Here is a 12,936-nt window from a genome sequence, read left to right as displayed (position 1 = left end):
TCTCGCATAGGGGAAACCTCTTGGCTTTGCCAATGCTTGTTATGTAAGTCACCCGAGCCCTTCCTTCAACCCAAGCTGTGTGGTGTTGCTCATTGAGGCCCACACTGCAGGTAACTACCACGCATGGCAGTCTGCGTTTATAAAGATTTCTTTGAGCCATAATAGTAGAATGGAGTTGAATACCGAACCTGTCATCTGGTAGTTCACCGCCTCCGAGATAAATTACTGTAGGAAAGATGTCCATTAGGCTTGTAGGTTCATCAATCTCAGTCCCTGCGGGTAAGACGCCAGGCCATCGAATAATTCCTGGTACACGGATGCCACCTTCCCAGCCTGCCATTCCCTTTCCACCTGGAGATATAATCAGTAATACCACACAATTATATGAAGTTTTTGGGGTATCCGTAAATGCAATACAACTGTAAACACAATAACCCTTTAGTATATTTTTAATAATGTATTTATCATTTTTGTATAGTTCAGCAACACCAAGATGGGAAAAGTGTGCGTTACGATTAACCAAACAGATAAAAGCAAAAGAATCTCCTTTACACATTGCCATGTGAAAACCAGTACAGCTATACAGGGAATTCCACAGGGAATCGACATATCAGTTTTAATTAGAGCTTGGAAACAAAAGTGTAATTGCAAAAGGTAAGGAAAAGAAAACTGAATATATTACTTTGCCTTAATCTTATAAATGGCAGGAAAGCTCAGTGTCCTTTACTATGAATCAGATGATAGCACCAGATCTTACTACAGTGAACCACATGAATATAAATATAGCCAACAGGGAGGGAATCAAACATTTCAATTTCAATTAGTTTGATGCTGTCCCATAATAGATTCTGACTCTGGGGTAGCCGATCTTTAGCCCTCAAAGCAGGAAACCCCACAACTCATGGGCAAAGGGAACTCATCTATATCTCAGGTTCTCCACTTCGAACATGAATGACACAGGTGTCATCTGCCACATATTGATGTAGTATTGCCTATAACTCAAGCAGTATGCCCAGACTGGAAGGCCTTCAGCCACATTCTATGGAATATAGTGGAGCCAGCTCAAAAATCTCAAATCCAAGCTGGGCTTCCTTTGTCAACTTCTGTGAGATCATAAGCTGCCAGGAAACATGGCTGATGGAAAGTTTCAACATCAGTGGGTACCATGCATTTTTCCAGCCGTCAATGCCATCAAAGGCTGGAAGACCGAAAATTTGTTTTTCTTCTCCATCAGAATTACTGAATTTAAAGTCTCAAAATGTTGGTTCTACCCCCACATTCTGGTCACTCTTTTAACCTTTCCCGCTGAACCTGATATCATGTTCCTAGAGGACTTTATTCAAAAACCCAAACTTTCGGTCTTTCTAATTTGGGTCAGCGATGTTAATATCATTTTATGTCAATATTCTGATAATCAAGTGTGTGGCTTCAGTAAATCAGATGATGATAGTATCACTCATTTTAAGCACACAGTTTATGGTGAACTTTAAATACTTTGATGTTGAAGTATAATCTACATGTTTCTAGTGATGTGCTGTAAGGAGAAAGCTCGCATTGTGACCTATCTATGAATTCAACTCGAGTACCATTGACTATATTGTATGACCAGCTGAGCTTTCTTCTCTTCTCCTGGACTTTGATGTGGCCAGTAAATGCATATGTGATCATAATCCACTTATCATTAAACTGAATTCCTATATTAAGTGCACTGGTCCCCAACACAAAGATAGAATTGAGTCCTCCAAAAATAAAGGACTAAAGATAAAATGGGACAAGGGTAAACCCAATTGTTTTCAATCGAGATATTGTGGTAGAGAATATGGACTCCTTATAAACTTGTCTAACTAATTAGAAAGGGCCTGTTAAGGTGCAACCTGAGTCTAATAATTTTTCTAGGTCCATCGCAGATATACTAACCTCTAACAGGCCCTTACACGAGCCAGGCCCCTGTTGCTCCACTGCCCATAAACAGCTGAAATGGCCTGAAAAGTCACCATTGTGCGGTATCTGTTGTTAAGGGCGCAAGAAGGCTTAAAGTTCAATCCTAGAGGAAAGGAAAACCGAGATCAGGAATAAGACCTAGGAAGTCATCGTAGTGGAAGGGAAGTTCAGGGACAGTTAAAAGTTCTGGGAAGTTGTCAATCTCCCTTTTTTGTAGAGCTAGATGCATCTAAAATAGAAAATGTAATCACAGTGGATTCCTGGGTGACTCATTTTAAAAATGTTTTTTCAAGAGAAATTCTGTAGTTTTAGCTAGCAGCCCAAGTATTCACTGCCTACACGATTTCCCAAGCCTTAGTAACATTCATGAAGGTACCCTAATCATTAAGAATTGCACTTCCGGAAAGGCATCCTAATTGACATTTTTTAAATCTAATATTAATTGTGCCCCCACGCCCCCCTTGTTAACAAATGTTTTTAGATCTGCTGTGTGAGGCCCCATCCCCGATTCATTGAGGATGGCTGTTGGTGTCCCTATATTTAAAAAGGGGGATAGATCCCAGCCGACTTGTTGCAGGCCGATATCTGTATTGGACTTTAGCGTTAAGATCCTGGGTCAAGTATTACTGCCCCGCCTGGAACACTGGGTTATAGAAAACGATGTCCTGAGGGAAGCACAATACAGATTCAGACCAAGTACTGGCATTGTCAAACAGTGCCTAAAACTCAACCTCATAGCAAGGAAATATATCAGGGTTAAAAGGGGTTTCCTGCTTTGGCCTTTTATCAATTTATCAAGTGCCTTTGAGTTGCGCCAAGCTATGGGACATGATGGATATAATGGGTGCCGAGAAGGAACTCCTCATCCTCATAAGGCGCTTACATCAGGGCCATACAGTAAGGGTCCGTTACGGTCCCTCACGTGAATGTTCCCCTCATAACAGCTCTACCCGGGGCATTAGACAAGGGTCTATCTCGGCTCCTTTCCTTTTTCTGCTTTATGTTAATGGGGTTGATAAATACTTAGTAGAAAATGGAAAGGATATGCCACATTGCCTCATATGCCGCATTGTTTTCTTTAGTTTGATTTAGGTTTCCAGTATCTGTTCTCTACAAGGGAGCTTGTGTTCTCATAGGAGGAGTTACTGGGCCCTTGTTATTTTTTATTTCCCCTAACAGTTTTGTTCGTGCTGAATAGCGCTGCTGGACACGCCGCCGGATGCTGGGATTCAAAAGAAGCAACGCAGCGCTTCCAGGCATCCCTCACAGGTGAACCCTTTCTGATGTAATTTAATTTCCTTGTAACACAAGTGTGGTCTTTAGGGAGGTGCCTGGCTTCCACTTCACCTAAACGGGTGCAGTTTGCAAAGCTCCTGATCACCCTTGTTTTGAATATTACATTTACGTGTTTTTAGACTTTCTCATTGTTTTCTTTAGTTTGATTTGTCACCAGTATATGTGCTCCACAAGGGATCTTGTGTTAGCGCAGCAGGGGTTGTTGGACCCTTATTTTTTCCCCTCGCAGTTTTGTTAGCGCTTAGTAGCGCTACTGGACATGCCCCTTATACGCCCCCGGATGCTGGGCTTCAAAAGAAGCCACATAGAATGTCCGCAGGACATCTGCGCCCATCCATGCCCAGACAGCACCCAGCAACAGCACCTCCTGTCGGTTTGCTGCCCCGCAAATATGACACTTCATTACAAGAGGCAATATTTGCTGAAACTTCGCACTCCAGGCAGGAGCTGCCAGTGTTCCATTCTTGACCATTTGAAGACTACTAATATTCTGAAGTGCCCAGGTTGTAATCTCACATTAACTAATTTTAAAATCAGTGCTGAGACATTTGTTAGTTTAACCGATAATAAGAATCGGACACCTCAGCAATTTATATTCGGTGTCTTCATTAACACCAGATTTCTGGTCAAAACCAAACTACAATATTTAGATTTTCTTCAGGCCCAGAAATTGGAATTAGCTTTTATCATAGAAACCTGGACGGATGCTACCTTGGGCCCTGACCTGGCCTTAGTGACCCCAGGCGGCTATTCCATTTTCAGGTTAGATCGAGTAGCGAAGAGGGGTAGTGGACTCGCAATTATCTATTACAATCATTTAACAGCTACTTCCGCAGTGGTTTCCCCCTCGTTTGATTGCAAGGCACTTTCCTTTAAGATTGCCCTCAACAATAACACCTCCTTTAAAGTGCTGTCGATTTACCGACCACCTGGTCCGAGGCAATTGTTTGCTCAAACCTTTAGACAATTGTTAGAAGCCACAGCTGAGTAAGTGGACTATACAGTCTTTGGGGACTTCAATTTTCATTTAGAGAATGCCCAAGATAAGGAATCAGAAATTTTGATTGACTTACTGAACAGCCTAGCACTGGTTCAATTGGTCAATACCCCCATTCATACTACAAGTCACATGCTTGATGGAACTTTCTCTGACAACAGCTCATTGTCCTAGACGGAGTTACTGCCACTGACAAGGTCTGACCATTCAGCAGTTATGTTTAAAATAGAAACATTGGCCAAACCAATAACGGCCTCAACCTCCCTCATAATCAGAAAAAAAACATCCCTGGCACAAATTGACTCCACTCCTTTTGACAAAACTCTAGCCACCTCTTTGCCTACAGCCATTACAAATCTTGATCAAGCCATCACTCTTGACTGGACTCAGCTATTAATCAGCTGGCTCCCGAAAGAGCTATCTCCATTCGGAGGGCTACTCCACATCAACTATGGTTTTCAGAAAAACTGAGAGGCCTTAAACATCTCTGCTGTAGACAGAAGCGCAGATGGAGGCAAAACTACGATCCTAGGGAAAAAATGTCTTATTAACAGAAACTCAATGAATATAAAGCTATGATCTATAAAGAAAAATCACCCTACTTTAATCAGAAAATAAAAACATCTAAAAATTTCACCAAAGAGTTGTTTATCACTATACAAAAAACTCACCAATGTTGAGAATAGCAATGAGACCAATAGCAATTAATCCCTTTGCAATACTGTAGCATCTTTCTTTCATACGAAGGTAGAAGATATTTATAATATCTTCATGGCTAAAATACAGCAGGCCTCTCTTCCTCATAATGAGTTTTTGCTCCAGGGGTGTGCCAGAAGTTGCATTCCTGAGTCATGGTGGAAAAACATCCCAAACACTGATTTAGAAACTCTTTAATCATTTTCAGATCTGCTGGGTGATCAGGTGTTGGATCTACTCCAATCTATAAAATCTGGCTCTCCCTTGGGCATCTGTCCTCTAAGATTAATCAATTAGCTCCCAATAAAATATTTAGCCATTTGGAAAACATTTTCAATGAAATGGTCAGCCAAGGCTACTTCCCAAATGATTGAGAAATAGACTCTATTCTGCAGTTACTGAAGAAAACAAATCTCAGTCCACTGGATCCCAATAATTTTCGACCAATATCACGCCTCCCTTTTCTGGCCAAAATTGTTGAAAAGGCATTAAACAAAGAACTGGCCTTGTTTCTCAAATCCAATCATCTCCTCGACCTGTATCAATTCGGTTTCAGGCGTGTACACAGCACCGAGTCAGCCCTGATCATTACATTGGAAGAGTTGAGAGCCACCTTAGACAAAGGTGGTAACGCAGCTTTGATCCTGTTGGACCTCTCAGCTGCATTTGATACATCAATCACAAGTTGTTGATTGACCGTCTCCACTCTATAGGCATCAGGGGAGCAGCACATGCTCTCCTGAAATCATTCTTATCAGAGAGAGCAATTTGTTGCTATGGGTGGCTTTACATCTGGTTATTTTTCTCTACCATGTGGTGTACTCCAGGGTTCGTCCCTGAGCTCCACCCTCTTCAATCTTTATGTCACCCCTTTGACCACACTCATTAAAGCTTTTCGGTTTTCGGTAGTGTTCTATGCGGACAATACCCAGATTGTAGTCTCAGTATCTGGGAATCTGGAGGACCCAGTAGCTAGATTTCACAGCTGCATGTTGCACATCAGCAGTTGGATGTATGTCTAATAATGGCCTAAAATTGACCTCCAGAAAAATTGAAGTACTCTTAATGGGCATTAACACCTCTTTTTGGTCCCCAGCTTGGTGGCCGACGGAATTGGGAACCCTGCCAACAGCAGTCTCTAAAGTAAAAACCTTTTAGGATCCTCTTCACTGACAAACTGTCATTTGAAAAGCAAATCAATGCTGTGACCTCTTAATCTTTTTTAGTTTTGAAACTTTTGAGGAAGGTCTTCCTTTTCATTCCGCAGGACTTGCAGAAGATGGTTGTCACAGCCCTTGTGCTTTTTAAATTGGGCTACTACAATGCCCTATACATCAACATGCAGCAGAGACTTCTAAACAAATTGCATGTCTTGCTGAATGCTGTGGTTCGCATGCTGCTCGGTATACCCAAGTATCTATCTGCATCACAGGCCTTAGTCCAGCTTCATTGGCATCTGATCCGCAAACATATTGATTTCAAGGCTTTGTGTATTGCCCTTAAAGCTATGTACGATTCAGGTCCTGAGTATCTAAAGCGAAACTTCACATGGTATATTCCATCTAGGATGCTGCGATCCTCCTCAGCTTACAATTTAGTCATCGCTACATTTAAACGATCCCATTGGGGCAGTAGAAGTTTTGTGCACTGCACGGCTAAGCTCTACCACCACCGGGCTTTATCCATTTAGGAAAGTGTTTAAAACACGGCTTTTTAATCATGAGGTTCTATTTGATTAGTTAAAGATTTCTGGCCCTTTATTGTCGTCTTTCTGTTGCTGGCAGAGCCAAGACTTCTAAAAGCACGCTTTACAATATTTTAATGTATTTCGTTTTCATTAGGTAAGGAAACTAAATCAGTACACTTTATCTAATACGCTGATGATACAGTGCTTGTGGCCCGCACAGCAAATTCCTTACAACACCTGTTAGACTTTTTTCAACTTATATGAATGACTTGGACCTGCAGGTAAACTATTCAAAATCTTACATTATGACTTGTGGCTGTCCAAGTATGAAGTCCAAGCATTTTGTTAAGGGAAAAACATATTTAGCAAATGTTAAAAGTTTTAATTCCTTAGGAATCTTTTTTAGCATAGCTATTACGTGAAATGCATTATTAGCCTTAAGAAGACAACATTTTAACAGAAATATTGAGCTCATATTTAGATTTGCACATACGCTAAAGCACAAACCTGTCAAAGAAATACTAAGTTTATATAACAGCAAATGTATTTCGGTAGGGGTATACGGTGCAGGGCTTTGTGGTTATTCTAACTTGGGGGTACCTCAATAAGCTGAAAATCGTTTTGTGAGTATATTATTGTCAGTTTATGGAGGTACTGCCATGTTTATATGCCATGAGGAACTTGGAATGTCTTGCTTGGAGAATTTGATTGGGCTTGCACCACTGTTACTGTGGATTTTGTTAAGAATCCCCAGAGGTTGGCCCAGTGGCGTAGCGTGGGAGGTGAAGGGGGGGGGCGGCCGCACCGGGCGCAACATCTTGGAAGAGACTCGAGTGCTAAAATCCACGGGTTAGGGGGCGCAAATTACTTGCCGTGCCCCGGGTGCTGACAACCCACGCTACGCCACTGGGTTGGCCTTGTCAGAACCTGTATTACTGATTGTTTGTCGCTCGACAGGGGAGCTCAGATTTCCTGGCTCCCTACTTGAGGAAACGTTTTATATAGGCCTCCCAGGACTACATAAAAACCCTATTAAATTCAGGCTCATTATAAAGAATTCATTAAAATGCTTTCTTTAGATTACTGCATGAACTTGCGCCTAGAGAAGGCGCAGTACAAGGAACCAATTGTCAGATACGTATTAGTGTATACAGCAAGAAGCCTGGAATCCTACCTAGAATGGATTGCCAACCCTACTTATCGTTACTATCTTACACTTTTCAGGGTATGCACATTGCACTTTAAATTTGCATTTCCTCAGTCAGCGGTCTGGCAACACGACCTACCTCCATGTTGTTGTGAAAACGTTTCTATGCAAAGCACAAGTCACTTTATATTGTTTTGCACTTTGTATTCAGCCTCTCGGTTTTCCATTTTGGTCCCCATTTTGTGAAAGAAAAAACTGAGGCATTATAAGGATGGGCTTATGTTTCTGCAGCATTTAGGTCCGTTAGACATTTGACACGCAATTTTAAACTTGTTTGGAGTGGCTTTGATTATTAGGAAACGTTATGAATTTTAAATATCTGTGACATATGTTCTGTGAACTGTGTATGAACAATCTATCTCACACTGTAGGAGACTTTGCCTCAGCAGAGATGTAAACATTTTGAATTTTATTGTTGATTGTAGGAAGCTGGCTCTGTAAATACTACACCAAAATGAGGTATAGTGTGCACAGTATCCAGGGGTTCCCCAAAGGCTTAACAGAGGCTAAAGTAGGTAATATTAATGCTCTTTTTTTTTTGGTAGTGTGGTCCAGCAGTTAGGCTTATCTGAGGGTACTGCAAAGTATTTGTTGTACACACATAGTCAAGAAAAATATATTTTGTTACCTTATTACTAGAACCAGAAGATCTTTGTTGCAGGTAGGAACAGTTGTCAATAGGTATCAAGCATATGTATCAAATGTACTTTGGTTTTTGTAGATAAAACAGTTTACAAGCAAGTAACACTTTTCTATTTCAAAAGTTGACACTGCAGTTTTTCATAGGAGCCACTAGAGCCCCGGGAGGGTGGGGGGGGGGGGCAGAGGTCAAATTTGGTGTCAGGTTTGCAATGGAATCCTATGAGGACTGGGGGTGCTTGGTAGAAAACAGATTGAAGGTAAGTACCCGTGGATCCAGGACACAGGCCTGGGGGGGCTAGGTGAGTACTGGGGGGGGGCAGGGGGCAGAGGATCACACCAAGCACACACCCTCAGCGGCACAGGGGCAGCCAGGTGCAGGGTGCAAACACAGAGCTGGGTGCCCAATGCTTTTCAAAGAGGGGACCTCGGGGGTCACAAAAGATGCTGCAGGCTGGGTCCAAGAGGTTGGTTCCAGAAAACCAAAGGCTGGACAGGGAAGAGAGGCGCCCGCTAGATGTTGCTGGACCATCGGTCAGATTCCCCAAGGTCAGGGGGCTGTGGGTGCAGGGGCCTCCTTGGGTGTTGGGAATCTTTGTCGGATCCTGTCGCCGTCAGGGGCATCCTCCTGATTCAGTTTGAAGGCATTTTTGTGTGGCCTGGAGGGGTCAACCCAGGATGACTCGAGGTTGGAATCATCTGGGGACCTTCTCTGGATGGGTGGGCCACCAGGACTCAGGTCGTGGGCGTCGGGTGCAGAGTGGGCACGGCTTGTGGATCCCTTTTGAAGATGTCTTCTGAACAGGGCCACTGTCATTGAGAGTTCTTGGTCTTCTGCAGTCCTCTGGGGTTTTTTACAGGTCGTTGGTCCTATAGGATGCATCACCTTCTTGAAGTAGGGATCTTTGAAGGTACAGACAGGCTGGTAGGGCTGGGGCTAGGTCAGTTTTCATCTGGAGTCTTCACTACTGGGGTCGGCTTAGCTGTCCTTCTTTCTTCTTCTTGATTTCGCAAGCAATCTCATAGGTAAGGTTTACGGCAGCCCCTAAATATAGATTAAGGGACGTTACAGGGGACAGTAGCTAAGGCTACTGTCCCTGTGGGTGGCTACACCCTTCCTGTGCCCATTCACTATGAGGAGGGGGCACATTCCTAACCCTATTGGTCTCTATCCTAAAAAACAAGATGGAGGATTCTGCAAAGAGGGGGTAACTTCAGCTCTGGATGCCTTAGGGGTGGTCCCGAATTAAGTGGTCACTCCTCCTTGTTTTTCTAATTTTCCCATCGGACCTGCTGCCAAAAGTGGGGCTTGATCTGGGCGGTGGGCATCTGCACTAGGTGGAGTGCCCTGGGGCACTGTAACAGGGGGCCTGAGACTTTCAGGCTCACCGCCAAGTGTTACAGTTCCTGCAAGGGGGAGGTGTGAAGTACCTCCACACAGAGCAGGCTTTGTTTTTGACCCCAGAGGGCACAAAGGCTCTCACCCCATGGCGTCAGAAATTTGTCTATTAGTGGCAGGCTGGCACAGACTGGTCAGTCCTGCGCTAAAGGGTTGGGTAAAATACAGGGGGCATCTCTAAGATGCCATCTGTGCACATTTTACAATAAATTCAACGCTTGCATCAGTGTGGGTTTATTGTGCTGAGAAGTTTGATACCAAGCTTCCCAGTCTTCAGTGAAGCCATCATGGAGCTGTGGAGTTTGTAATAACAAACTCCCAGCCATTTACTCAAAATGGCCACAAGGCACTTACAATGTCTAAGAATGGACTTAGATTCTGTAGGGGCACATTTCTCATGCAGCTTTGCCCTCACCTGGGGTATAGTACACCCTGCCTTAGGGCTGTAAGGTCTGCTAGAGGGGTGACTTATCTATGCCACAGGCAATGGTTTGTGGGCATGGCACCCTGAGAGGGATGCCATGTCGACTTTACCTGTTTCTCCCCTCCAGCACACAGAATCTGCAATGGCAGTGTACATGTGTTTGGTGAGGGGTCCCTTAGGGTGGCACAATACATGCTGCAGCCCTAAGGGACCATCCTTGGTCACAGAGCCCTTGGTACCACTGGCACCTTTTACAAGGGACTTAACTGTGTGCCAGGGGTGTGCCAATTGTGGAAACAATGGTACAGTTTAGGAAAAGAACACTAGTGCTGGAGCCTGGGTAGCAGGATCCCAGCACACAGTCAGACAAGTTAGCGTCAATATCAGGCAAAAAGTGGGGGATAACCATGCCAAAAGGGGCACTTTTCTACACAACCCCCTCCCAAATGAAAGAATATGAGACTAACCTTCCCCAAGAGAGTTTTCATTATCTAAGTGGAAAAACATGGAAAGACCATCTGCATTGGCATGGGCAGTAACAGGTCGGTGTTCCACTGTAAAGTCCTTTCCCTGTAAGGAGATGGACCACCTCAGAAGTTTAGGGTTCTCACCTTTCATTTGTATTAGCCATCTGAGAGGTCTGTGGTCAATTTGAACAATAAGTTGAGTACCAAACAAGTACGGTTTCAACTTTTTCAGGGACCAAGCCACAGCAAAGGCCTCCCTCTCAATGGCACACCAACTCTGTTCCCTGGAGAGTAACCTCCTGCTAATGATAGCAACAGGCTGGTCATGGCCATCATCGTTGGTTTAGGCCAGGACTGCTCCTATCCCATGTTCAGAGGCATCTGTCTCCACAATGAACTGCATAGAGTAGTCTGGAGCTTTTGGTGCTGAGCACATTGCCTCCATCAGGGCCTAAAAGACCTTTTGACAACTAACAGTGCAGTTTACTTTCTTGGGCATTTTCTTAGAGGTCAGTTCTGTGAGGGGTGACACAATGGATCCATACCCCTTCGCAAACCTCCTGTAATAACCAGTCCAACAAAGGAATGCCCTGGCTTGAGTCTGGGGTTTTGGAGCTTCGCAGTCCAGGATTATCTGGGGCTGTAAGAGTTACACTTAGCCTCCACCTACAAGGTGGCCTAAGTATACAACAGTGCCCTGCCGTTTCTGGCATTTGGATGCCTTAATAATGAGGCCTGCAGACTGCAGAACCTGCAAAACCTTCTCCAGGTGGACTAGTTGATCCTGCCAGGAGGAACTAAAGACAGCAGTATCATCAGGATATGCAGCACTGAAGGACTCTATTGGACCTGGCCATTTTTGCAGGGCCATCCCTATACTTTTTGCCTCCTTCCTCCTATTTTTTCTGTCCAGTTTTTGTTGGCTTTACGACTCTGGGCACTTTCTCACTGCTAACCAGTGCTAAAGTGCATGTGCTCTCTGTGTAAATTGTATTGATGATTGGTTTATCCATGATTGGCATATTTGATTTACTAGTAAGTCCCTAGTAAAGTGCACTAGAGGTGCCCAGGGCCTGTAAATCAAATGCTACTAGTGGGCCTGCAGCACTGATTGTGTCACCAACTTGAGTAGTCCTATAAGCATGTCTGAGACCTGCCACTGCAGTGTCTGTATGTGTAGTCTTGCACTGCCAGTTTGACCTGGCAAGTGTACCCACCTGCCAGGACCAACCCTTCCCTTTTTATACATGTAAGGCACCCCTAAAGTAGACCCTAGGTAGCCCAATGGGCAGGGTGCAGTGTATGTTAAAGGTAGGACATGTACTGATATGTTTTACATGTACTAACAGTGAAATACTGCCAAGTTCAGTTTTCAAAGTTGCAAGACCCATCTCTCTCATAAGTTAACATGGGGGCTGCCCTTAAATATCTTTTAAGTGCAGTTTCCCTTTGAGAGCAGATAGATGTCGGGAGTTTGGGGACTCGCAATTTGAAAATACATCTTTGGTAAAGTTGTTTTTTAATTGTTTGAAAATGCCTCTTTTATAAAGTAGTCATTGTCTTGCTTTAATCATTCTGTGACTCTGCCTGTTTGTGGATCCCCTGTCAGGGTCAGACTGATGGTTGGGGCTGTTTGTGAATCTCCTCTAGACAGTGATACAAAGGGAGCTGGGGTGTAGCCTGCATATCCTGATGAGCCACCTGGGCTACAGTGGAGGGAGGAGTGGTCACTTTCATCTGAATGGGCTGTGCCAGCCCTCTTTCAATGCAGTCTCCAACCCCCTGGTGCATGTCTGGGGCCTGGCCTGGGCAAAGCAGGATCCTGTAAACAACAGAGACTTTTCTTTGAAGTTGGGCAACTTCAAAGGCAGGAAGGGGTATAAGTAGTGGACCCAAAACCCCAGACTTTTAGATCACTTCTGGATTCAAGAGGAACCTCTGCCAAGGAGAAGAAATGAAGAGAAGTGCTGCCCCTGCCTGTGACTGTGCTTTGTTGGGCTATCCTGCAGTTGCTGCTTCTGCCTGGTTAAAGGGACAAAGACTGGACTTTGTGGTATATTGCTGCTTGTGAAGAATCTCCAAGGGCTTGGACTGAGCTTGCACCCTGTTCTGAAGTCTCAGGGCCACCAAAGACTTCCTCTGCCAGCACCTGGACTCTCTGCTGAGACTCCTGCCATGCCAAG

At 44.1% G+C, this 12,936-nt stretch overlaps 1 protein-coding gene across 1 annotated transcript in view; it reads right to left on the bottom strand.

Moving 5' to 3' along the window:
- The window catches only part of LOC138250329 (arylsulfatase D-like), a 951,998-nt gene that overhangs the window by 212,032 nt on the left and 727,030 nt on the right, over positions 1-12,936 (bottom strand). Inside the window, exon 9 of the mRNA XM_069205095.1 lies at positions 189-351. Within this exon, the coding sequence (XP_069061196.1) occupies positions 189-351 (163 nt within the window). The remainder of the gene's footprint in view (positions 1-188; positions 352-12,936) is intronic.

This window comes from Pleurodeles waltl, chromosome 8 (genome assembly GCF_031143425.1).
Source record: "Pleurodeles waltl isolate 20211129_DDA chromosome 8, aPleWal1.hap1.20221129, whole genome shotgun sequence".
Taxonomy (NCBI): Eukaryota; Metazoa; Chordata; class Amphibia; order Caudata; family Salamandridae; genus Pleurodeles; species Pleurodeles waltl.
Note: the sequence above shows the minus strand (reverse complement) of the source record. Positions and strands in the feature narration are given on the sequence as shown.